The 24,585-nt window shown below is 58.8% G+C and overlaps 1 protein-coding gene across 2 annotated transcripts in view; it reads left to right on the top strand.

Moving 5' to 3' along the window:
* Nucleotides 1-24,359, top strand: part of SHANK2 (SH3 and multiple ankyrin repeat domains 2) — a 480,608-nt gene extending 456,249 nt beyond the window's left edge. For both annotated transcript variants that reach the window (XM_035013495.1, XM_035013496.1), the window contains 5 exons: nt 4,958-5,088; nt 6,187-6,298; nt 7,153-7,173; nt 8,560-10,969; nt 20,492-24,359. In XM_035013495.1, the coding sequence (XP_034869386.1) occupies nt 4,958-5,088; nt 6,187-6,298; nt 7,153-7,173; nt 8,560-10,969; nt 20,492-21,062 (3,245 nt within the window). In that variant the 3' untranslated portion in view covers nt 21,063-24,359. The remainder of the gene's footprint in view (nt 1-4,957; nt 5,089-6,186; nt 6,299-7,152; nt 7,174-8,559; nt 10,970-20,491) is intronic.
* Nucleotides 24,360-24,585: the final 226 nt, after the last annotated feature.

Below are 24,585 nucleotides of genomic sequence, written 5' to 3'. Positions count from 1 at the left end.
AGACAAGTCACAGTCCTGTGGCCATCATGGCCCAGAGCAGAATCGACACAGAGGACAGGCAAGGGACCCTCCTTGCTTTGAACAGCTGAGAAGACTGGACGCAATTCGAGATTGAGTGCCCCTCCCTCCTATTTCCTGACCCTGGCCAGAGCAGGGGGCTGGTGTGCACACAAGACCCCAAAGGGCTCAGGGGCCATGACCCACCCAGCTCCCAAGGGAACTATGGGGTGCAGCGCAGGGCTCCAGGGGCCCATGCTGGCTGACAGGCCCAGCCCCTCACTGCAGTGAGGGAGAGGACAGTCCGGCCTCACGCAGCGGGGAGCATCAGACATCGGTGGACCTACAGAGAAGCTCCTGCCCCACCACACTGCCCCCGCCCCTCTCTTCTGGGTGATTGGGCTCACCTCCTCAGAAGCATTCCCCACACTCCAGAGGAGCCGTGTGCATCAGGGGGAAACCAGGCCTTTACACCATACTGGTTGAGTAGTGTCCCCCCAAATCTACGTCCAGCTAGAACCTATGAAAGGGATCTTATCTGGAAACAGGGCCTTTGCCGACGTACTCAGGATGAGGCGGCCCTGACCCAATGACCGTGACCTCACAGGAGAGGTAGATTCACACACACACACAGGAGGCCACAGAGGCAGAGGTTGGAGGGGCCAGGAATGAACGCTTGGAGTCCCGGAACCCCGAAGAGGCGAGGAGGATCCTCCCTCGGAGCCTCCAGGAGGAACCACCCTGCCGACACCTTGATTTGGGGATTCTGGCTTCCAGACTGATGGAGAATAAACTTCAGTTCCAGGAAACTGTCGCGGCAGTGAGAAACCCCCAGCCCTGGCCCCTCCAGGCTGACGTCTGCTTTGGCTGCAGGCAGTTTCCAGCTCCTCGTCTCGAGAACCCCTTACTTTTGTCCTCCAGTGTTTCCAGGACCTGCCCTCGTCCCCAGACAAGTGTGCTCGTGGGCACAAGGATGAACAGGCCACCAGGAGAGCCCCCATCCCTGGGCAGCTCAGGGTGCAAACCAGACCGGGTGGTGGGACCGGCCTCACCGCGGCCTCCCGGCCTGCTGGTGCCTCTGGCTACACCCGCAGGCCCGTCCCTTGGAAGGCGGGGGACTCCGGCAGGCCCTCGGGCTAGCAACAGCCCGCGGGGCTCAGAGCCGCTGTCCCCACGCCTCCCTGCCTCCTGGGGAGACTGAGCCAGCGGGGGCCCAGCTGGCCACAGCCGTTGCTCCCAGCCCCTGCGGCTGGTGGTGGTTGTGTTTTCGTCTTGGGGAGGAACTCCTGCCCAGGGTCTCACCCCGAGGTCTGGCTGGTGGGGCATGGGTTTCTGCAGCAGGAGGCCTTGGGGCACGCTGGACGACGCGTGTTGAAGCCTGCCTGCAGCCAAGGGTGTGCTCCTGGGCGGGGCGGCGGGGACTCCCTGCTCTGCTTCCCACGGGCGACCTCACCATGCTGCCAAGCCCGCCACCCCCCACCTAGAGCGCGCTCGTCCCCTCGCCAGGAAGCTTGCACTTGATGGACAGTGAGCATCACCCCGTCCTCTAAACAGACCGCAAGTTTGCTTAGAAAATTAAAATACACGGCTGCTTCTGGGCCCCCACATCAACTCTCTACTAGCTGGTTTTTTAAGATTTGCCAGTTTCCTGATGTGTCTGCAGGATTGTTTTTAGCCACAGAGTATTTCACTTTAGGACTGCAGGGGGCTGGACTCACTGATCCTTTTCATCTGGAGCCCCCGAATAGAGACCCAAACCCTGGCCTTCGTAAATAAAAACAATAATCCTTAGAGCCTCGCAGCCATGGCTCGTGTTCTGATAAACAAGCCCTCAGAGACGGGGCCTGAGTGGTCCTGAGTCAGGCGGGCAGGCTCCCTCTGAGACCGGAGCCAGGAGGGGACCCAGGCCCTTGGGGAAGCGTCTCTCCCTGCGAACCACACAAACCATGCTAAGTGGCTCTCACTGAAGTAGCAGCAGGACCTCCCAGCCTTACCCCCCACAAGCCAAGGTGCTCTGCTGTTCTGGCTCCGAAGAACATTTGGGTGGAGGCAGGAGGACCAAGGTGTCCAACAAAGACAAGGCTATCCACCCAAGGTGGCCTCTTGTCTCGGGTGAGTGTGGTGTGGACAGTGCCCGGACTTCTCCGCAATTCTGATGACAGTCCTAGATCTCCACTGCCCACCGGGGCTCAGCACCCCTGGCCCAAGGTGGGGGTGGAGAGGCTGGATGACCCCAACTGGAGCCCCAGCTCCCACCACCTGGTCCCCGATTTTTATCTGCATGACCTTCAGCGTCTCAGATCCGGGTTGTTCCGGGTTCTCATCAGGGTGAGAAATGAGGCATTTACAACTTCCACCAGGGACCATTGTTATCAAGGGACCTTGGCCTCACCTGTGCACGCCCAGCATTCAAGGCATATTTTTAGGGTGCCTGCCACGTGCCCAGAAGCTCCAGGATCACAGTCTGCCACCTGCATATTCAGGGCGCATGAAAACCCAGGCACTACTCCAATACTGCGTGGCAGACCCACGGCATGCAGGGGGAAGGGGGTTCAAACCAAAGCAACAGTCAGAAACAGGAGGCTCTCCAAGATGCTGCTGGTTAGCTCTGCATCCCAGGACAGCATCCCGCCCCGGGCTCCCTGTGCGACGCGGCCGGCGGCACGGCCAGCGCTCGCTCCACCTGCAGGGCCTCCCACAGGATGTGTTGGGCTCCACGTCCCGGAGGCCCCCGGGGGGAGCAACCCCAGCTGCGTGTGCTGCATCGAAGGCTGGACCCCCACAGACGGGCTCCCAGCTCCGAGGACACCCGACTCCCTGCACCTGAGCAGAAGCAAACCGGCAGCTGCCTCGAGGGCCGCAGCTTCCGGGCACGGCCACGAGGACCGAGGAGGCTAGCCAAGTGCCACCAGAGCACCACCGCAAGAGGCCCCTGAGCCATGGCCAAGGGAGTGTGGCCCGGCTGGCGGGGCAGCATCAGGGACTCTGCACAGAAGCGAGCTGGACCCCAGCCATGGAAGGAATCCCGGCCCAGATCCGAGAGGGGACGGCTTCCTGGAGGAAGCAGCTTTCTGGGGTCGTGGGGTGTGCACGGCACAGCTACAGGGACAGAGACCCAGCAAAGGGGGGGACAGGAGAGAAAGAAGGGGCAGCAGCTGTGAGGGCTGGGGATGATGGCTCCTCTGCGGCCCTGGGCACAGGTGAGGAGGAAAGGACAGCGCCGGGAGCCGTGAGGAGGACACGGTGACCCAGAGAGGCAGGTGTCACTGACCAGCTCCTTAAGGGGCCGACGCTTACTAGCATCCCCAGCACCCACGAGGAGCAGGAGATGCCCTCGGCAGGCCAGCCTGACGGCAGGGCAGGACAGACGGAAAGAGTGGGTCTTCCCTTCACGTGGGAGAGGCAGGCGTGGGTCCACGTGTATCGGGGGACAGCATCCCTGAGGCTCCTCTGCCTGAATCCTGTGCCCGTGGCTCAGTGGCAGGTGAACTGGGGCAGGGCCCTGGCCAGGCACAGGCATTTTCCAGACAGTGAGAGTTTCAGGCTTTGCAGGCCACAGGCTCTCTGTGGCACATTCTCCTTCCCCTCCTTTTAATAGCCTCTTAAAAATATAAACAGTCTGCATAGATCAAGAACGGGGGGCAGGGTTTGACCCCAGGGCCGTAGTTTGCTGACCCTTGAGCCAGGATGCAGCGCTGGAGTTAGGAGCTTTGTGAGCAGCTACCAGCAGATGTCAGAGTCCTGCCTGTAGGTGCTCTGGGAGGCTGGGGTGGCCCTGGTCCCCCCACCCACACCCTCCCTCCCTGGTCTGGGGCTCTGAGAGTGTTGGGGCTCTGGGGGGCTTTTCCAGGGGGCTAGCTCCTCTTTGGAAGTCCCTGTTATAAGTGGCTGTCCCACCCAATGGGACGGACTTGATGCCCAGAGCTCCTTTCTGCTTCGACACTCATGTGCTGACCTCACGGCTCGGGGCCTGGGTCTTTGCGACGGCATGTACTTTGTGGGGAGTCACCAGACCCAAGAAAGGGTTGGGGATGCTAGGAGGCCTCGGGCTTGTGGCCTGGATAGCCTTGGGGGAACAAGGGGAGTGCTGTGCCCACCTCCAAAACGGGCTGTTCCCACCAGGCTCCGCTTACACTGGCTTCATGCTAACCCGGCCACAGTCTTCCTGGAAGGGCAGGTGGGGCACACCCCACTGAGGATCCTTGCTCTGCAGGGTCTCGGGCATCCTCCAGATAAAGCCAGGGCGTCAAGGCAACTCTGGGATGTGCTGAAGTTTTCAAGTTTTCCAAAAAAAGTTAATGTTTTAGTTTAAAATTTTCTTAAGTTTTTAATTTGTAAGAATCACTCATAACTAACCCTTGACTTTCTTTTTCACAAAGAAATGAGAATGTGGTACTGTTGGGAAATCAGGTCTTGCCCAGGCAGTGCGGGCTCGGCCTCCCAAGCCGGCCCCCAAGCTGAGCCCCCGAGCGGCCCCCCAAGCTGGCCGGCATGGCCCAGTTGGCTGCACCCACTGCCTCCAGCCCTGGGCCTTGGGCCTTACAGCCCGGCAACTGCATCTGGTTACAAAGGAGCCATGCCTCTGAGCTCTTAGAAAGATTCCAAACATGGGTTTAGTTGACACAGTCAAGAGTAAGTCCCGTCAGCACGAATCGAGTGGCTCCGGTGAAGATGTGACTTTCGGGGAGTTTGGGGCCGCGGGGGCCGAGGCTGTGTCACCGAGGGTCTTGTCCCCCATCTTGTCCGCGTGCGCCTCCCGGGGTGTGACGGCGTGAGTGCATGTGGCAGACCAACGCATGCGTGCTCCACGCCGTGGTGCCGTGCGCCCGCTTGCATGGTCAAGGCCAGAGCCCGGAAATGGCTGTGCACGCGTGGAGGGCACCTCACCAGAGGCAGGCCCCTGGTTGTTTCAGGGGTCTCACCCCTGACACCTGTTCCCACCATCGTGTTCACATTGCAGATAAACCCGAGGAGATAGTCCCGGCCTCCAAGCCATCCCGCGCTGCTGATAACGTGGCCATGGAGTCCAGGGTGGCCACCATCAAGCAGCGGCCCACCAGCCGGTGCTTCCCGTCTGTCTCGGACATGAACGTGAGTGGCTGTGCCCTGGGGGATGGCGGGCGGGCCATCTGGGCAGTGGCAGCTCACGCACTCCAGGCTGTGCAGGCAGGGTGCTCCTCACCATCTCCCAGACTCGGCCACCTGCGCCCCGTCTGTGCCTGGCGGCAGGTCTGAGTGTCCCGGTCACGATTCCTTAGTACCTTCTTGGAACCCACCTCACATTGAGTCACTTGGTTTCCCCCGTGAACATTGCCCAGTGGATAGGCTAGCTTTGTGTGACACACATTAAAACAGAGGCAACTGCTAGCGATGACAACGGACATGCTCACCCTGGGAACCACATCATCTCCAGAACCCCTGGGGGTCCCTCCCCGGCGGGACCCACCCTCCCCCAGGCCCTGCCCACCATCCTCACTGCCCGCCTTGTTTGCAGCTTCTGGCTGCATCTCAAGCCCCGCCCCTCCCAGGCCCTAACACCCTCCAGCCCAGCCTCAGGTCCCAGAGAGCTAGGAGCCGCCCTGAGCCCTGGGGAGACGGGGTGGGGAGGAAGACCCTCTGGGGGCCTGAGCACAAGATGCACGAGAGCTTGCACCCATTTCCCCCAGACTCGGGAGTCCCCCTCTGATGCCGCAGGGTGGGGGGGGCAAGCCGGCAGCCCCGTACAGACAGGGAAGTGGCAGGTTGGGTGGGGGCTGCACGGGAATCTGCTTCCCAAGTGAAGGAGGTTCCTGCTGGGCCAGCCCACCTGCAACTGGCTCACTCTCACCAGCACCTGGCCTGCGGAGGAAGACAGAGGCTCCTGCCCCACCAGCCGCTGGGTGCATTCCCCTACACAGCAGTGGCCCTGGCCCCTTCTCTCGGGCTGGTCGGCCAGACCACGGCTCCACTGAGCACATTGGCATTTAGCGGGCAGGAGCCAGTGGGCAATACTCAGGGAGAGCCTCTTCTGGGTCCTTGAAGCTCGTGCATCCCGTCAGCCTCGGCTGGACGCAGCTTGCTGCTGGAAGCAGCACGGGAAGCCGGATGACAGGTGCCTGCTGCCCAGGGCTGCTGTGACACCCTCTGGGCCTGGCGGCCAGGGGTAGGGCTGGTCGGGGCCCACCTCACTCTAGGCTCTCTGGTTTGCAGTCCGTGTATGAACGACAGGGGATCGCCGTGATGACGCCCACGGTTCCCGGGAGCCCGAAAGGCCCGTTTCTGGGCCTCCCCCGAGGTACGATGCGAAGGCAGAAATCAATAGGTAAGAAGCATGGCCTACACCCACAGAGGTTGCCCCTGGCTCTCAGAGAAGCCCTCAGAGCACCCAGGCAGAGCCGCCCCCCAGGCCCACCCACCGGGGGCCTCTGAATGCCCCAGCAGGCTGGAACCCTTCTACCTGCTGGAACAAAATCCAGCCCTGCAAGCACATTATCTGTGCTGACACCAGCAGGGTGAGGGGGCACGTGTTGGGAGGGAGGCGAGGGCAGACCGGGGTGGTCCGGGAAGCCCCCTCCCTTGCCCCGCGGGGATCAGAGTGGCAGGTGGAGGGGGTCCCCCGCTCAATGGGATCCCCACGTTCCCCGCATTGCCCGAAATGAAACTGCCACGTTTCACAGGGCAAGCTAGGTGGACACACTTCTGGGGGTGGTGGGGCCAGGTTCTAGAACTGGGACAAACCAACGTACGGCGTGTCGTAGAAAGCTGCGTACCTCCTTGTTAATGTCCCGGTGACACCTACTGACGGCTTCCAGGCAAGGTGACCGTGACCCTGCCAGGCAGCCCCTTTGTGAGATACTCCAGCACTGTCTTTACCACGTAAATTCTCAGAGGAGCTGGGCCAGTGAAGGACACCGGCGGACCCAGCCATCCCAGGCTGGCCCTTCGGAACACTGCGGGCTGACTTCTGGAAGCGCACTGCTCTTTGGGGGGCTGGCTCCTTGGTCAGTGTGAGGTGGCTCACAGCAGTGACTAGACGGTAGTGGCCCTGGTGGAGGTGCCATCTGGCTCCTGAAACCCGCCCTCCCAGGCGTGCGGGGCCACCGCAGACTAGCGTAGACGCCAGGCTGGGTCCCTGGCTCTGTACCTGGTTAATAACAATTGATTTCCTCCTGTCAGACAGCAGAATCTTTCTATCAGGTTAGTGGACCTTGTGGTTTGGAATGTGTGATCTGAATGCAACCCCTACACTTACTCTGTAAGGTGTATTCTTAAATTATGACTCCTTGGGAGCATCGCTGGCAGGCAACCCACGGGTAGCCAACGGTCAAGAAGGCCTTTTAGCAGTCCGTCCATGTGATGCCACAATACCCTCCCACAGGAGTACGTTAAATTGGGAATACCCTTATCGAATGGAACTTTTCACTGGAATAAATTATTGTAGTTTGTCCTAGAAGTTGTTTTTGATTGGAAGTAATTCATTCTGTTACCTCTTTGAGCCCCTGCATGCCCCAGCATGAGACCCGAGTCCCTGCCACCTGTGTGTCTGCTTCCCATCTCCTGGAGTGCATTCTGTTGACGTTTCAGTATCTCAGACCACCGGAGAGAGAGTCTGTAGGCCCTGCCCAGTCAACCCACACAGAGGAGCCAGGCCCAGCGAGGCCGGGCGCCCACCATCACCACAACCAGGCCCCTCGGCACATTCACACCCAACAGGCGCTGCTTCGCTAGGTCAGGTCCGGGGGCACGGCCTGACTTTGTGCCAAGTCAGCCGAATGCTGACCCAGGTTAGTGGCGACGGTGGAAAGCGCCTGGCCCCTCAGCCCAGCCCAGAGGGTCTCAGGACCCGGGGAGGCTCCCGAGGCCAGTGGCCCAGGGTTTGCTCCGGAAGCCGCTCCTGGCTGGGGTTGGCATCTTGCACTAAAGAGCAGTCTGGGCCCCATCCCCTCACGGGCGTGCTGAAGAGCCAGAAGGGCCTTCTCTGCCTCACAGCCGTTCTCCTGAGGGAGCGCCAACACCTCAAGCCGCCAGTGCCCTGGCGACCGGGCTCCTGTCACACAGGCGAGGCCAGCTCTCACGCCCCTCAGCAGCGGCCCTGCCCACGTCACATGGGCCCGGCCTCTGATGGGCAGCCCGACAGCATCGGCCCCCAGGTGCCAGAAACAGCCCCAGGGCCCTGGCGGATCCTGACCGGACAGATGTGTGCTGACCCGGCCCAGCCCCAGTGTGTGTTCACGCGCACCCACGTGCTCGCACGCAGCTCGTGGCCCCGGGCACCTGCCTGGCCTCGCACGTGCCTCCCACCCGCTGCTGTGGGCGCTGCATGCAGAACATCTCAACAGCACGCACTCGATGCAACCCAGCACCTTTCTCTTCTTTTTCTTTTCTTTCCCTGTTTCCTGTCTTTTCCTGGGGGGGCTCGGATGGGCCACGTAAGCTCTTGTCGTGGTGGCTTGTGCTGTGTTTTGTGAACAAGTGTGCACCGTGGTTCGTTGTGCGTGTGCAGATGTAGCGTGTCACAGAGCTAGGAGCTTGGTGGGGCGTCAGTGTCACAGTTTAAAACTTAAGCCTGCCTTCTCCTTGCAGGAATAACGGAGGAAGAGCGGCAATTTCTGGCCCCTCCGATGCTGAAGTTCACCAGAAGCCTGTCCATGCCGGACACCTCCGAGGACATCCCCCCCCCACCGCAGTCCGTGCCCCCGTCCCCCCCGCCCCCGTCCCCCACCACCTACAACTGCCCCAAGTCCCCAACGCCGAGGGTCTACGGGACCATCAAGCCGGCGTTCAATCAGAACTCGGCTGCCAAGGTGCCCCCCGCGGCTCGCTCGGACACGGTGGCCACGGCGATGAGGGACAAGGGGATGTACTACCGGCGGGAGCTGGACCGCTACTCCCTGGACTCCGAGGACCTCTACAGCCGCAGCGCCGCCGCCCAGGCCAACTTCCGCAACAAGAGAGGCCAGATGCCGGAGAACCCGTACTCGGAGGTGGGGAGGATTGCGAGCAAAGCCGTGTACGTCCCCGCCAAGCCCGCCCGGCGGAAGGGCATGCTGGTGAAGCAGTCCAATGTGGAGGACAGCCCCGAGAAGACGTGCTCCATCCCCATCCCGACCATCATCGTGAAGGAGCCCTCCACCAGCAGCAGCGGGAAGAGCAGTCAGGGCAGCAGCACGGAGATCGACCCGCAGGCCCCCGAGCAGCCGGGCCAGCTGCGGCCCGATGACAGCCTGACCGTCAGCAGCCCCTTCGCCGCCGCCATCGCTGGGGCCGTCCGCGACCGGGAGAAGCGGCTGGAAGCCAGGAGGAACTCCCCGGCCTTCCTCTCCACAGACCTGGGGGACGAGGACGTGGGCCTGGGGCCGCCCGCCCCCCGGGCGCGCTCCTCCAACTTCCCCGAAGAGGTCGGCTTCGGCGAGGAGGATGGCGCCGAGCCGCTGTCGCTGCCCATGCCGGGGGCGCCGCCCAGGGAGCCCGAGAACCACCTGGTGGGTGGCGGTGAGGCCACAGCTCAGGGGGAGGCCGGCAGGCCGCTGAATTCCACACCCAAAGCCAAGGGCCCCGAGAGCGGCCCCGCCGTGCCCCCCAAGAGCAGCAGCGTGGCTGGCCCTGAGAATTACGTCCACCCGCTCACGGGCAGGCTGCTGGACCCCAGCTCCCCGCTGGCCCTGGCGCTGTCTGCAAGGGACCGAGCCATGAAGGAGTCCCAACAGGGCCCCAAGGGGGAAGCCCCCAAGGCCGACCTCCACAAGCCTCTCTACATCGATACCAAAATGCGGCCCAGCGTGGAAGCAGGCTTCCCCCCGGTCACCAGGCAGAACACGCGGGGGCCCCTGAGGCGGCAGGAGACCGAGAACAAGTACGAGACGGAGCTGGGCAAGGACCAGAAGGGCGAGGACAAGAAGCACATGCTCATCAACATCGTGGACACGTCCCAGCAGAGATCGGCCGGCCTGCTGATGGTCCACACCGTGGATGCAGCCACCACCGACCACCGGCTGCAGGAAGAGGGAGAGAGAGCTGATGTGGAGGCCCAGCCAGACCACTCGCTGCCCGAGGTGCCAGAAGGCACTCCCGAAACCGAAGGTGCTTTACAGATCTCCGCCAGCCCCGAGCCCGCCGCCACCGTGCCCGGCAGGACCGTCGTGGCGGCGGGCTCCGTGGAAGAGGCGGTGATTTTGCCGTTCCGCATCCCTCCTCCCCCTCTGGCATCCGTGGATCTGGATGAGGATTTTATTTTTACAGAGCCATTGCCTCCCCCCCTGGAATTTGCAAATAGTTTTGATATCCCCGATGACCGCATCGCTTCTGTCCCCGCTCTCACGGACCTGGTCAAGCAGAAGAAACAGGACGCCTCCCAGTCCCCTTCGTTGAACCCCAGCCAACCAGCCAACTGTGCAGACAGCAAGAAGCCGGCTGGCCTTTCCAACTGCCTGCCTGCCTCATTCCTGCCGCCCCCCGAGAACTTTGACGCAGTCACGGACTCTGGGATCGAGGAGGCGGACAGCCGAAGCAGCAGCGACCACCATCTCGAGACGACCAGCACCATCTCCACAGTGTCCAGCATGTCCACCCTGTCTTCTGAAGGCGGGGAGAGCGTGGACACCTGCACAGTCTATGCAGATGGGCAAGCATTTACGGTGGACAAGCCCCCAGTACCTCCGAAGCCAAAAGTGAAGCCCATAATTCCCAAAAGCAATGCACTTTATCAGGACGCGCTAGTGGAGGAGGACGTGGACAGCTTCGTCATCCCTCCCCCGGCCCCCCCGCCGCCGCCGGGCAGCGCCCAGCCTGGGGCCACGAAGGTGACACCACCAAGGACCTCCAAGTTGTGGGGGGACGTCTCTGAGGTCAGAAGCCCAATTCGCTCAGGGCCGAAGGCAAACGTGATCAGTGAGTTGAACTCAATCCTGCAGCAAATGAACCGAGAGAAATCGGCAAAGCCGGGGGAAGGACTGGATTCGCCCACAGGAACCAAGGCTGCCGGCCTCGCTCCAAGGTAAGTCCCGCAGGTGGCTTAGACGCAGACTGCCCCGTGCCGGCTTTCCTGCCTCGTCCAGTCGGGGCCGACCAGGAAAGGCCCTCGGGAAGCAGCCAGAGCGGACGTGAAGGGGGACTCCGTAACGCCTTTGTGCTGGCCGCACCTGTTGCACAGCGCCCAGCCCGCCCTCCCGGACTCCGGCAGAGTGCACACGCTGCAGCCATCCTGGCAGGAGGCGGCACTCCCCAGGTGAAGACCTGTAGTGAAACGCAGCCGCACAAGGCCAGCCCCACTGCAGCTTCCACAGACGTGCTCTGGTCCCAGTCGTTCCATGTCCTCCAAACCTTTGCCAGGACCCCCTGTAAGGTCATCCTGGAGCCTCACAGAAGCCAAAACTGAGCTCTGCCCAGCTGGTTGCAGGGAGTAGCCATGCCAAAGGAGAGCGAGTGGGTTGGTGGCGTGCGTGCGCGTGTGATTAAGTGTGCGTGGATCCTTCTCGCTTCCTCCGGTCACTGACGGGTTGGAGAGCTGGGGAAGGTGCCAGGTTGTGGCTTCACTAGTGAGCTCAGAGGGTAACGGCCCCCCCGCCGCCCCCGCCAGCCCAGCCCAGCCCAGCAGGCAGGCAGCACGGAAGAGGGCATCCACATCTCCCGGGGGTGACCGTTCACGGTTTCAGCAGCGTCAAGTGCTGCCATTGCGGCTGGAGGTAGAATATGAGGGCTCACTTCTAACGGGAGCCACAAGGCTCTGGCGAGGCATGCCATGCTCTACGGCAGGCCTCTCGCGCTCCACCTAGAGCTTTGGGGTGACTGTCACCAGAGCGGTTTGCTCCCCCGGACCCTCACCGTGCTGGGCCTTCTTCCCCGTGACGCAGCTCTGTTCACTGTCCCGCGCGGCTGTTCCTTGGCCTCCCGCACTGCTGTCTGCTCCCAGATCTCGTCGCTTTGACTAACGAGTCTTTCGTCGTGCTCCCTCCGGACAGGCGTTTGACTCAAACGTCTCAGCCCGTTAACCAGCGACACCCCCTGTGGTTGGACCTGCAGAGGCGGGCCGAGAGCCAGTTTTCCCAGTTACCCTTCAGTGCGGATGTAAATAAATTACTCGGATGGCTCCCAGTACACTCAGAGAAATAATGACAGGCCAGCCTTGGTAGAGAGAAGCGGGACGACACTCCATCCACTAACTGTGACATTCAGAAAATAGCTCCAGTTGAAAACAAAGTCTGCAAAAAGTCCCCATTTCTGGGGGACGTCTGCACCTACATACCTACAAATATTACATACTCGAAAGTCTGAAAGGAAAATCTTAAAACTAGCCAGTTTTGCCCTTTCCCTGTATGTGAGAATACAGTTCTTTGTTGCTACGTCACGTGAAAGCACAAGAAGGGAGATGCTTTCTCTCCAGTGCTTCACATTTTACAGAACACTGGCCCGTGAGTGCAGGGGAGCGGGTACCCATTGTACCCCTTCTCCAGATGTGGGAAGCGGAGCGCTGAGTGGCTGGGCACCGTGCGCAGCGGGAGACCGAGCCAGGACTCAGGCTGAGGGCCTGGCCTGGCGCTTCCCCTCGTTGCCACTGTCTGAGCTCGGTAGAGTCTGAAGGGATGACTCGAGATGCTCAGGCCTAAGCCCTGCTGCCCCAAGCCCTCCCACCCCAATCCAGGGGCCTCTGGATTGCCCGCCACCTCCACTCCCTTCCCAACTGGGTGAGCTCCTGGGGGCGCAGGGGAGAGTGGGTGTCGGGCTGCATGTGTCCCGAGGGCTTCCCCGCCTGCATTTCCCTCAGTGGGAGGGGCCTCAGAGCGGACGTCACCTGGCAGAATCCTGTTGGATTTCTCGAGAGCAGCTGCAGGACCACCTCCAAGCGATGCTCAGATGCCAAGAACAGCCACCTCCGGTCTGTTCTGTTATTTATAACCCAGTTCACTTACAATGAGAACATCAGCCGACATCTCTCGAGGCCTCCCCAAACGCTGGGCACCACGCCCCACGGGCACCGCTGACACGGGGCCTGCCATTATTTCCCGTGTGCAGATGACCGGACTGAAGGTCAGAGAGGTGGACATGCGGCCAGGAGGACCCCGCCGGAAGGCCGAGACCCGACTTCCGACCCAGGGAGCATCTCAGGGTTCCACTCCCGAGCTGTTGCAGGAGCCAGGGATCAGCCCGGGAGGAAGGGGCGGCTGCCCAAGCTGTCTGCAGGGCTGAGATCGCCGAGGGCGGGCCGTCCCCAGGCCTTTGCGGCTCACCTGAGCCCAGCTGCATGCCGGAGCCCTTCTCTTTGGTGACCCGGTGGCTGACGGTAGGCCAGGCCAGTCACCAGGCAGCCTCTGGCACTGCTGAGCACCCAGAGGTGGCGTCCTATTCTCGGCTCTCGGCCAAGGGTGGCACTGAGTTGGCCTGGGCATCCGATGGCCCTGAGCCCCAGGGACAAAGAGAAAAGTCATCGCCTTCAGGTGCCACCCTGGGCACTCCACCAGCTACTGTGGCTTTGCTGATTTCACAGCCTCACCGGGCAAAGCCCGAAGCGGATGTCAGCTGTGGCCATGAGGCTGCTGACAAGGGTGAGGTGGGTGACAGCTGCTGAGCAGCAACCCTAGGTGGGGCCGGTCTGCCCCCTCGCACACGCATCTGCCCCAGGGGCAAGCCTCTCCTTTGCTGGGTCTTGCCTCGGTTGACAAGCCCGGGTATTTGCCCGTTTGGAGATCACCTGCCAGGGTGGCTCCCCACTACTTTTAAATGCATCCCGGAGCTCGGGCAGCGTGAGGCGTGGACCTGAACGCAGGGCATCCTCCTGGGGAGAAGCAAAGGCATTTCTCTAGGGAGAATGAAAAGCGACACATGCATAAATCCTCTCTCCACAGAAACTGTTTCAATCGCCCAAGAGAGCTCAAGTTTTGGACCTCACCCCTTTGGGGTTACCTGCCCCCTTGGGTGCTTCTTAGCGACTGAGGTGAGACTCTTCACTTCTCGCTAGAGCCCAGGGTGGGACGAGACCCTCGCTCACCTGAGGACATGAAATTTGACCTGAGCCACGCAGCTCCGGTTTAGTCCCCCAAACCAGAGAAGACTCGGGATCTGGAGATGTCTTGATTACAAATACAGGGGCGAGAACATGATCAAGTAGCTTTCCTGAGTACCAGTGTTGGTGGTGCCTCCTCGGCCCTGTCTGAACACACCCCACTAAGGAAGGAGCCGCCAGGCAGCTCTGGGGAAAGCCTGGTTTTTCCAAGAAGCGACCTCATCTTTGAAGAGAGTGTCAGCCTGAGTCACAGCAAAGCAAGCTGTGGTTTGAGGGCGTCTGTGAGGAGTCTGCGGAGCCCCAGCCCTTCCCGGGAAGCTCAGGGTCAGGCAGACGGCCAGCCGCACTGCCCTTAGGACAGTGCGGTGAAGGCACTGTCCACGGCTGCAAGGATGTCCTATCCCCTTTGGTGATAGACGACCCCTGAGGATTTTGTGGCGTTGGAGGGCTCTGCAGGAGTGGTTTTCTCCCCATTGTGGAGCAAGTGGTGTTTTGCTCGAAGTCACGTGGCCCAGTGTGCCCCCCACACGCTCCAGGGCACAGATGGGAAGCTGATGGGACACTCCGTCCTTGAGCCTGGAAGCCCAGCCCGGCCCAGGGCCTCCTGAGTCCACTGGCTGGGAGTCCCTGAGCTGCTGTTTTGTAGGAGCCCAGGGCCAGGCCTGAGGGTGGAGAGTAGCAGGAGGGATGCACACCCGCAGAGGCCTGGGCCCTTGGAAGCTGGGAAGCAGACGCAGAGTCGTCGATGACCTCTCCTGTGCCAGGAGCTGTGCTGAGCCCCGGGACTCATCCCCAAACTGGAACACATCCCAGGTGTCTCCTCCGTTGGGGAGCTGTACTCTCAAGGGGAAAATGGACAAGTAGTAATGAACAAACCCAAAGCGCACCAAGTGCTACAAAGGAACAGGGACATGTTCACAAGTCCAAGTCAACATGGGCAGGAAGGAGGTGACAGTCCTTAAGGAAGTGACCTCTGACTGACCAGAGATAAAAGAAGAAGCCAGACGTGCAGAAAATCAGGAGTGGAGCATCCCAGGCACAGGCACAACGTGCATGAAGCCCGGAGGCCAGAAAATGCTTTCTGTGCCAAGGGAGGGCTGGCGGGCCTTGGGGTGGGGAGGGAGAGCGAGACTGTGTGCGTCCCGTGAGAGGGCGGCCGCCTGAGGCTTCGCGTGACCAGACCTCCGTGTCACGGTTACTGGCAGCCGCCCAGCGCAGCAGCTCTCGTGGTGGAACAGGTGCCCTTCGCCGGCTGCGGCGGGGCCCGTGTGCAAGGCCAGGGGGCCTGCGCTCCGCAGACCAAGGGGCAGATTCGAAGGCCAAGGGCCTCAGGATCCCAGAACGGCAGCTCCGTTTGCCTGAGTTCCGCGCTTTGGCAGCCCAGACAACGCAGACATCCCTTCCGGAGCAAGACAGATGCGCTGCTGTATCCAGCAAGTCCACGGCCGCGGAGTCAGTCTTGTTTTCACCCTGTGTGTGCCGGGGGGAGCAAGCAGTGGACGTACGCTTGTGGGGGTCCCCCTTCAGCTTCCGTCCAGAGGGCATGGCATCAGCTGGATCCTAAGGCCCCTCTAGGTCACCCAGCTCTTCTTGGCCTGGCCTCCACCTCCCGGGGGCACTAATGGGCTCGGAGGAGGAGAGCCATCCTCCCGAGGCCCCGCACGGCTGGCCCCCTGCATCCGCCCTCGCTGGCCAGTGCCTCCAGCGCCTCCCGGGCTCTGCAGTATTCTCCTGAGAGCCGCCTGGCTTTATAATAAATCAGTGTGGGTTGTTAAAAAATTATCTCCGCCCAGCTGGTCCCAGAGCATAGACTTTAAAGCCGACTCAACAGAAGCTGCCGAACGGCATTCCCTTAACCTCGACACCGTCACGGGTCACAGGGGTTTTACCGTTTCACAGCCACCAACTGAAACAGGAAGGAGATGTCAGTGAATGGAAGGGTAGGTAATTGGGTGAGCACTATGCACAGGGGATCATGAAATTTGCTCTTGGGGTGTTTTCTTGTAGACCGTATTCGAGGAAGGTTATTCCAGTCCGGTTACAGCCTTTCCCCATGATCACAGGTGTGGTTCTTAGGTTCTCACTTTCCCGTCTGGATGTTAGGATCGGTCGGCAGGAGCACGTCAGGGGGTGAATGCTGCTCCCTGAAAACGGGGTGCCTTTTTGACCTGCTTGGATGCGAACGTTCTGGCAGGAGGACCCCCGGCTCCTGGCGGACCCAGGGCGCCCACCCACACTCCCAGTCGGGCCACAAGCTAACCAGTATCCACCCACCGTTCAGGCAACAAGGACACCGCACACCGACTGTGGGCCGAGGCCCCTGGTGGTGCTCAGGGCTCGTGGCGGCCGTGAGGTCTAGGTGTCAGAGGCACCGACACGCCCCAGGCCTGGAGCCAGGGAGACACACGGAGCGCTCGGGCCTCAGGCAGGTGTGGGAATGACTCGGTTGCCCTCCCCACCCCCCCGTCCCAGGGCCCCTTCAGAAGAGCACTTTGGCAATAAGGGCCGTGTCCACACGAGACGGGTTCCTCACAAGAAGGCCCTGGTAACTGAAACGCAGAGGTGGGACCGGTCACGCTGGGATAGTCTGGTGCCAAACGGGTTCAGAGCCGCTGCCCCAGCTCGCGTGCGGGACAACAGGTACACCTCGCCGGCGTCACCGAGCGGCCTCTGGCCCACATTCAGTGGCTGTTCAAAAGCCAGATGGAATCTGTAAACACACTGAAAAAGCCACCTGACTCTGCCTTCCCCCACCCCAGTTAACTGGTTCTGACTAATGAAATAACGATGCGTCTCTGAGTGTCAGCTCTCAATTCTTGTTTTAATTCGGTTTCCATATGGATTTGATTTAAAAAGGCAGCCTAGAGCTGATCCAAGAGAGGGTGTGTGCGTGTGCACGTGTCTGTGTTCTAAATCAGGGCGACAGATTCCTGCGTGTTCCACCCGGGAACCCAGTGGTTGCTTAGCAACGTACCGATCTCTGCAGCCAGGAGGATCCAGTGAATAATGTCAGCGTGATGAACCGAGAGTAATCAAACTACTGAAAAGGAGGGCAGGATGGGCCAGCCCGGGGAGGGCCTTTGCTCTGCTTCTCAGGCTCTCTGGTTAGTTACTCTTTTCCATGGCGACTTTCCGCCGGCCCCAAGCTCGTGGCCGGACCCGGCATCCCCCCACCATCAGTTGCCAGGCTCTCGGCTCACGGTGGAGACTTGAAGCAAAGCACAGGTACCCGCGGGGCGCCTTCCCCCACCAGGAATGTCGATTTAGGCTTGCCAAGCTGCAGAAGACAAAGGACACACGGCTTGGGAGCCCTCGTCAGGGTCTTAGCAACGAGCTGGTCCTCTGAGGACTTCAGGCAGAGGCTCATGTCATTCCGATGCTGTGGTCCTCGCTTTCTCATCAGGTTTTCCCTGGATAATTTTCCTCCTTATGTTCACATTATCCCAAGCCAAAGAAGGCAGGGTCGTGAGTTTCCCATTCTAAACATGAAAGTGAGGCCCGTATTCATCTTCTGTCCTGGCCAGCGAGGCGGACTGCCCACTCTGCCCGCCTCCCCGGCCAAAAAGGAACCAGCCTCAGGAGATTCTCAGCCGACATCTGTACCCCCGCTTTCATTTCATCCATCGAAAAAAAGCTTCTTTTTTAATTTTAATTAATTTTGCAGTGTTGTCTCAAGCCATTCCATTCTGTCATTTTCATGTGCTCTCGTGATGGGTGTTCACAGAAGAGGGTCATGCTGAACAGAAGTAAGTGCCACTCGCAAAACTGCCTTGATTTCTGGTGTGTGCTGTTCCCCCCGCCCCCACCCACCCACCAGTGTGTTTGGAGAGCCTGCTCTTTGTTTCCAACAACACACACAGCTGCCTGCAAGGCTGTCCTTTTTTTTAAAAAAAAAAAAAAAAACAAACCCATCCCAGCTACCTAGAAACGGTCGGACAGCCACCCTCTGGCTCGGAGGTGCCCGCTGCTCAGTGTGGCCCGGGCTTGGGGGACCCCTCCCTGACTGTGCTGCCCTGGTGGGTCCAACCAGAGTCAGGGACATGGACACTGTCACCATGCAGTGTCACCTCTAGAAAAAGCACATCAGGACTGTTACGACAAAGCAACACCTGAGCAAAGGTGCTCTTGTAGATTTACCCACTTTACAAAAACGTCGTCTCTTCCCCAAAGGTTCTAGGCCCTAATGAACAACTCAGGTCACCTCTGGATGGAGCGGCTTTGCGCCTACTCAACCACCTTAGCTTAATTGTTGTATCAAAGCAGAACCAATGAGTCTTCCCAAAACAGAGGTGCCCCAGCGCCGTGGAGCAGGCACAGGGAGGGCACGGGCCGCCTTGAAGGACACTCCACAGCACCCCCTGCCAGCGCGCGCTTCGGCCCAAGCCGGAAGTGGAGTGGGTCTTCCGATCCTACTCGAGCAGCAGAACATGCAGCTTTCTCCTTAAACCCTTGCTGCTCCACCCCTCTCTCAAGAACCTGATCTCGGTCCCAGAGGTGCTGGCTCCCCGTCCCCACAGCTCGCACCATCGGGGCTCCTACTTCTGGATTTGGAGTAACTGAGCCTGGCAGTGGTGGATGGGCTGCCTTTACCGGCCAGTATAACCAGTAACCAGCACCCACGGCCCCGGAGGTTCTTGACGGAGGTCTCCTGTTTGTACCAGATCCCACCCGGGGCACCCGGCCCTCCAGGAAGCTGCATGGGGACACTCTGGGGGTGGCTGTCCCTGGCCCAGTCGCATCCACCTGCCCCTGGGAGTGCTTGTGTCAGGATCGAAGTGCGAGTCCGCCCAGGCCCCTCTACACCTGCTGCTTCCACATCCCGTCCTCGAAGCAGCCGAGACTGCCATCCGCTGCAGAAGTGTCACAAGCTTGGAGACACCCAGGTAGCTGACATGGGGTGCTCGTATCCACACACCAGTGGCAGAGAAAACTCCACAGCAAAGAAAAGCTAGGGAGAGGACGGGCGGACTGGGCCTCGTGCCCAGCTCACCCCTTCGTGTACAGAGGCCCCCCCATCCCTGTCCTTGTCCGCTTTCATCACCCGCCACGCAACACCTGTGCGGCTCCTCACACACTCCCGAACACACCCTACCCCGACTCTCCCCACTTGGGAGGGACAGGAGCCCATTTCACGTATGAAGACATGGAGACTCACAGGCTAAAACGTGCCTACGCTGGTGTTAGGTGGAGCCAGGCTTCATACATCTCAAGTCCAAATCCTGAGGAGGAACCCATAGTAGGAGGGATCCTTCGGAAGGGGGTGGGTGGTCGGTCCACATTCACATGAATGAGCCCAAAAGACAAGAAATACACACCTACTCTTGCCACCTCCCCTGTTGGCTGTGGCTTTGTTGGGCTGGTAGCGTGGATAATGCCTTCCGTTTGGGGACAGCAGAGAAGAGCATGAACCAGAGCCCAGAGGCGTGGCTGTTCTCTGTATGTGGCTGGAAAGCCTCCCGTGGGCTTTGGCCAGACCCAGGGAGGGGGCCCTGCGCAGGTGAGCACAAAGACCAGAGACTTCCCTGGCACTGAGTTGCAGTCTCCTCCCCTCAGGTCATCCAGCGTCTCCTTGAGGCCAGTAAAGGCCGAGCCTCAGAGGCGCGAGTGTACCCCACTCCAACCCCTCGGGCTTCACCTGCCTGGCCAGAGCAGGAAGGACATGGGGGACTCCCAAGGACTCCCCTGGCCACTTGGGAGAAGGGGGTTCCTTTCAGATTTCTGCTTTTTGGTGAGGATCGTTACCTACCGACACTGAGCTTCCCACACTGCCTTCATGTGGGGAGAGAAAACATCAGCGCGCCCACTCCATTCCGCAATCAAATGGCCCCGCCGACACTGGACCCAAAGTCGCAGCCGTTCTGGGCTTAGCCCTCCGGGTCAGTACGGACTGCACTCTGGCAAATTACTCCTTGCTCTCAGGGTCCGTGGATGGTTTCTTCAAACCCTGAGTGCCCCCAAGTCGGTGTGGGGCTTCCCACTCACTGCAACAGGACCAGCCTGCAAGGGACCCTTCCCTGCACTTGTCCTTTCAAGCCGAAAAGCCCAAGGCCTGACAGGCAGTTAAGAGGGAGGGTCTCTCCCCAAGGGTGCTCTTCCTTCTACGTGCCAGAACGGAGGCGAAAGCTGTCCTTTGCTCATACTGGTGGTGTACTTGTGACATCACCAGACACGTCTCACCCAGGGAGCGGGACCTTGTGCAGGTCCCGTCCTCATGTGCCTCCCTGGCCGCCCCGGGCTGCCCTCCCTGCTCGCACGGTGCAGGCGCCCCCACCCGGCAGCCGCCCCCTCGAGGGGCCAGGGGAGTGGGCCGCCTTGGCACGCTGTGGCTTCTTCTCAGAACTCTGCCTCCTGCCCCCTTCCGCCCTGCCCCGGTCCTGGCATGGCAAGTCATCTGCTCACTGCCAGCGAGGCTGCCCCTAGAGTGTCTCCCCCCAGCCACGCCCCTGACCTTGGCAGTCTGCATCCCGCTGACCCACGTCGCGATGCGGCTTGTGATATTTGTCTCTGTTGCTGTTTCAGAAGTCCAGAGGTCATGAGCACCGTCTCAGGTACACGGAGCACGACGGTGACCTTCACGGTTCGCCCGGGGACCTCGCAGCCCATCACTCTGCAGAGCCGGCCTGCAGACTTTGAGAGTAGGACCTCAGGAACAAGACGTGCCCCGAGCCCTGTGGTGTCACCAACAGAGCTGAGTAAAGAGATCCTGCCTGCCCCCCTCTCCGCCGCTGCCGCCGCTCCTTCTCCCACTCTCTCAGAGGTCTTTAGCCTTCCAAGCCAGCCCCCGTCCGGGGACCTGTTTGGCTTGAACCCGGCGGGACGCAGCAGGTCACCATCCCCCTCGATACTGCAACAGCCAATCTCAAATAAGCCTTTTACGACTAAGCCCGTGCACCTGTGGACTAAACCAGACGTGGCGGATTGGCTGGAAAGTCTAAACTTGGGTGAGCATAAAGAGACCTTCATGGACAATGAGATTGACGGCAGTCACCTACCAAACCTTCAGAAGGAAGATCTAATAGATCTTGGGGTGACTCGGGTCGGGCACCGGATGAACATAGAAAGGGCTTTGAAACAGCTGCTGGACAGATAAGGGTGGCTGCTCTTCACCTTTACAGACTTCTTGTTATAAGTAGAGATGGGCTTCTACTGAAATATTTGGGCGGCCAAGCACAGTCTGTGAGCACCAACCCCATTCCATGGGTTTGTCTCCTGGTACCCAAAGAAATGCCGAGTGTGTCCAGGTGTGGCTGAGCGAAGGCCTTGAAACGCCCCCACTCTCCACGTGGGCTTCACGGGCTCTTTCTGTGCAGCAGGGGACATGGGGGGAGGAGTTCTGCCACCACGGAAAGAGGCACAGCTTGCCTCCCAGCATGCAGATGACCTCACTTTGCCCGGTCCCAGGGACGCCCCCGTCGATTTAGCACGGGACCCTTGCTCTTGCAGGCAGACACCAGTGTCCTCTAGATACCTCCTGAGACCTCCCTCCTCTGCTTTCCGGGCAGCTCTCACCACCCAGGCCCGCCTCAGTCTGTGGCCTCCGGGAGGGCACTCAAAGCTCACTTGCTCCTTTCTTTCCTCTACTTTGCTTGCGGTAAGACACCCCAGACCTGTCTGTCCGGTGCCCCTTCTTAGGCCCGAAAGGTAGAGAATCTTTTTTTCCTCTGGATTCTTTACCCCATCTCCTCCTGCAATGTGCATCTGTGGTTCTTTGGCCATGAAGTTTTTGGTCATGGTGGGGAGTCTGAATGGGGTCGTGCCCGGCTTTGCTTAGCTTTATTTCTGTAAATCTATTAGCATAATTCCAAGGTGGCCAAACAGATGTCACACGGAGTTAGTCAAAGCACAAAGTCACGACTCCAAGGAGGAGGGGAGACCTGGCCATGGGAAGCAGCCAGTGTGCAGCTGCCTGGGTCCCAAGTCCCCTCCAGGGGAAGAGGGGTCAGTCATCTGCCAGGAGTGTCTCCAGGACGGTGAGAAGGGGATTCTCTGCCTTTCGCCGTTTTTTTTTAAACTGAAAGTGTGTTGCATTCTGCAAAATCAGAGCAGGCGAGCATCCACTTTAACACGAGGGTGGGACACGAGGTGCACGGTGGGCGCGTGCTGCGGTGGGGGAGACGGCATCTTCCCTGGAGCCGGGTGGGGCGCCATGACGTCAGGTCCAAGCCCGGCCCAGGGTGAGCATCTCTGCCGAGACAGCCTCTCTGCTCTCTGAGGCCACGGAAGATGGTACTTGGGGGCTCTCCCCCTCTGTCTCCGACTGTCCACACAGCCCCCCAGTTTGTCTTACAACAGGCTTCTTGAGCACCCAGTGGGACCCCAGGCTGAGAACACGGTGGGCTACAGGCTGAGGGTGCAGGCAGACAAACGAAGGAAGGAAAGCCAGGGAGGCTTCCCGGGCTGCGCCAGGCCCCTCTCGTGAGGCCTTCCTGAGCCATGCCCGCTCTCCTCCCTGGAGTCCCCTCCCCTGTAACAATACCTCCGGTTTCCAAGGGAGGTTGCCACCTGCACGGGGAGCCACCGGACATCCAGCCAGGCCTCCAGCACATTCTCCCACACTTGGAAGAAACTTGAACAGCAGGTTTTGGGTTTTATTATGATTTCAGAACTAGCCTAGCCCATCTCTAATTATAAAAACATGATTTTTTTTTTTCCTTTCTTTTCTTTATGCTCACAAGTGTCTGATTAGGTCTGGAACAGCTCTAGAATGAACACATAAAATTTAGCAATTTAAAATTTCTTTCTTTACTGCAAGTTTAAATAGTTGTACAGATAGTTTATAAGCACAATATTTTAAGAAAAAAAAGTGGCTGGTCTACTAGGCAGCCTTTGTGCCACTTCAGTGCTAGAAAGTTAAAGAAAAAAAAAAAAACTTTTGTGATTTAATAACACTATTTCTGTGGAATTATAAAAGTATGACCTTTTTAAATCAACCTTATTTGGATGCATCTGAACCAGCAGAGCTGTGTTATATTTTCTATCTTTGCTAGAACTTCGTCATCGAAGGACAATTATTTCTTCAAAAGTGGTTACAATTCACAATGCAGCAGTTTCTCCAAAAACAAACATGCACCACACACGCGCGCGCACATACACAGTTTTTCCAGCCACATGCCCCTGAATTGGAAACTGAGTTTTGGACCTTTCTCTGTTCCAAACCCTTCTGCAGGGCAACCTGTATTTGAATGCCCCGATCCAACGTGAAATCATTTGAACACGAAGGCGCTTCTGTCCCGCGCACCTTCCGTCTCTTGGTCGTGGGGTGTGCTGGGGATGCCATGGGTGGCCTGCTGAGGCCACCTGCGAGTGTTCAGAAAACGAAAAGGTGGTGGTTGGGCCATTATTTGTCTTCCATTTGGTGATAGAGCAAAATTCAGTCAGTGCACCGCTCACCCCGGTTCTTCCCTCCTCTGTCTACTGTTCAGCATTACCTCCACGCTCAGTGCCAGGCGACACGCCAGAACAAGAGAGGACAGGAAGGGAAGGCGCTGCTAGGTTGCCATCTGGTGGCTTTAGGTTCACTGGACTTTGGCTGCCACTCCCTTTCTTAGACGCCAAGCCACGGGCAACTAACCAGAAGCAAGCAGAGTGCAAGACAGAAAAAATAAAGCTGGGCAGTCACTTATTTTTGCCTTGTCTTATTCTAGAAAAGTCACAGGACCCCGCAGAACCTGCACTGACCAACAGAGTAACCCATGTTGCCAAGATGAACCCATCTCTAGCCCTATTCGATGGTGTTGCTACAGAAAGCAATAGTTCCTCACTGAGATCGCCGCCCACTGTTCTCCCTCCCCGCCCCCCTTGGACACATTAGGACCAGGCCCTATTCCACGACCTCCTCAATGGTGGGACCCAAGTCAAACTGCTCATATAAAGATCATGTTAATACTACTCCAGGTTTTAAGATCAACTTTTGTTATCTACTGTAATTTAAATAAATTGCATTTACATGCCTAGTCTCTGTAACATTGTGTATACAAAACCAAAATCTCTCAAGATGTAAATTATGTATACCTGCCAAGACACCTTCTCCAGGGTGTCTGTGCACATTTTAAGTTAATTCATATAATATAAAATGACTCAATGTGACTGTTGATTTGCTGAACTTTACATATCACAAAGTGGATTATTTGTGGTACTTTAGTTAGTAAAATGGTGATTTTTTTTTTTTTTCCTGAGTTACTGAACAAGCAAGCATTACCCAGGTGATCTGGCAATGACTTTGTGTGTGTGGGCCACAAATATTGATTTTTTTTTCCCATTAACGAATTTTTTTTGTTTTTTTTAGAAACTAATATGTTTCACACTATGGTTTGTGTAACTTGTGTTCGCATTATCTGTGTTGCTGTTACTTTTGTGCTTTTATTCCTTTTAAAACTTTATTTTGAAAAAAAACAAAACAAAACAAAAAAACAAGCTCCTGTAATTTGCACTTCCTCCCGATCCTTCAATCTCTTGTATGGCAACCAAAATCCCTGTAAGAGAAATAAATATGCGATTGCACTAAGGCTGCGAGGCTCTGATTGCACACGGTGAAAGCCGTCTGGGTGAACCAGGAGCTGCCGACGTGCAGTCTAACGTAGGCTCTTCGAACACGATCACCACCGCACCTCCAT

Source organism: Mirounga leonina, unplaced genomic scaffold (genome assembly GCF_011800145.1).
Source record: "Mirounga leonina isolate KUSES-001 unplaced genomic scaffold, KU_Mleo_1.0 Mir_166, whole genome shotgun sequence".
In the NCBI taxonomy this organism is placed as follows: domain Eukaryota; kingdom Metazoa; phylum Chordata; class Mammalia; order Carnivora; family Phocidae; genus Mirounga; species Mirounga leonina.
Note: the sequence above shows the minus strand (reverse complement) of the source record. Positions and strands in the feature narration are given on the sequence as shown.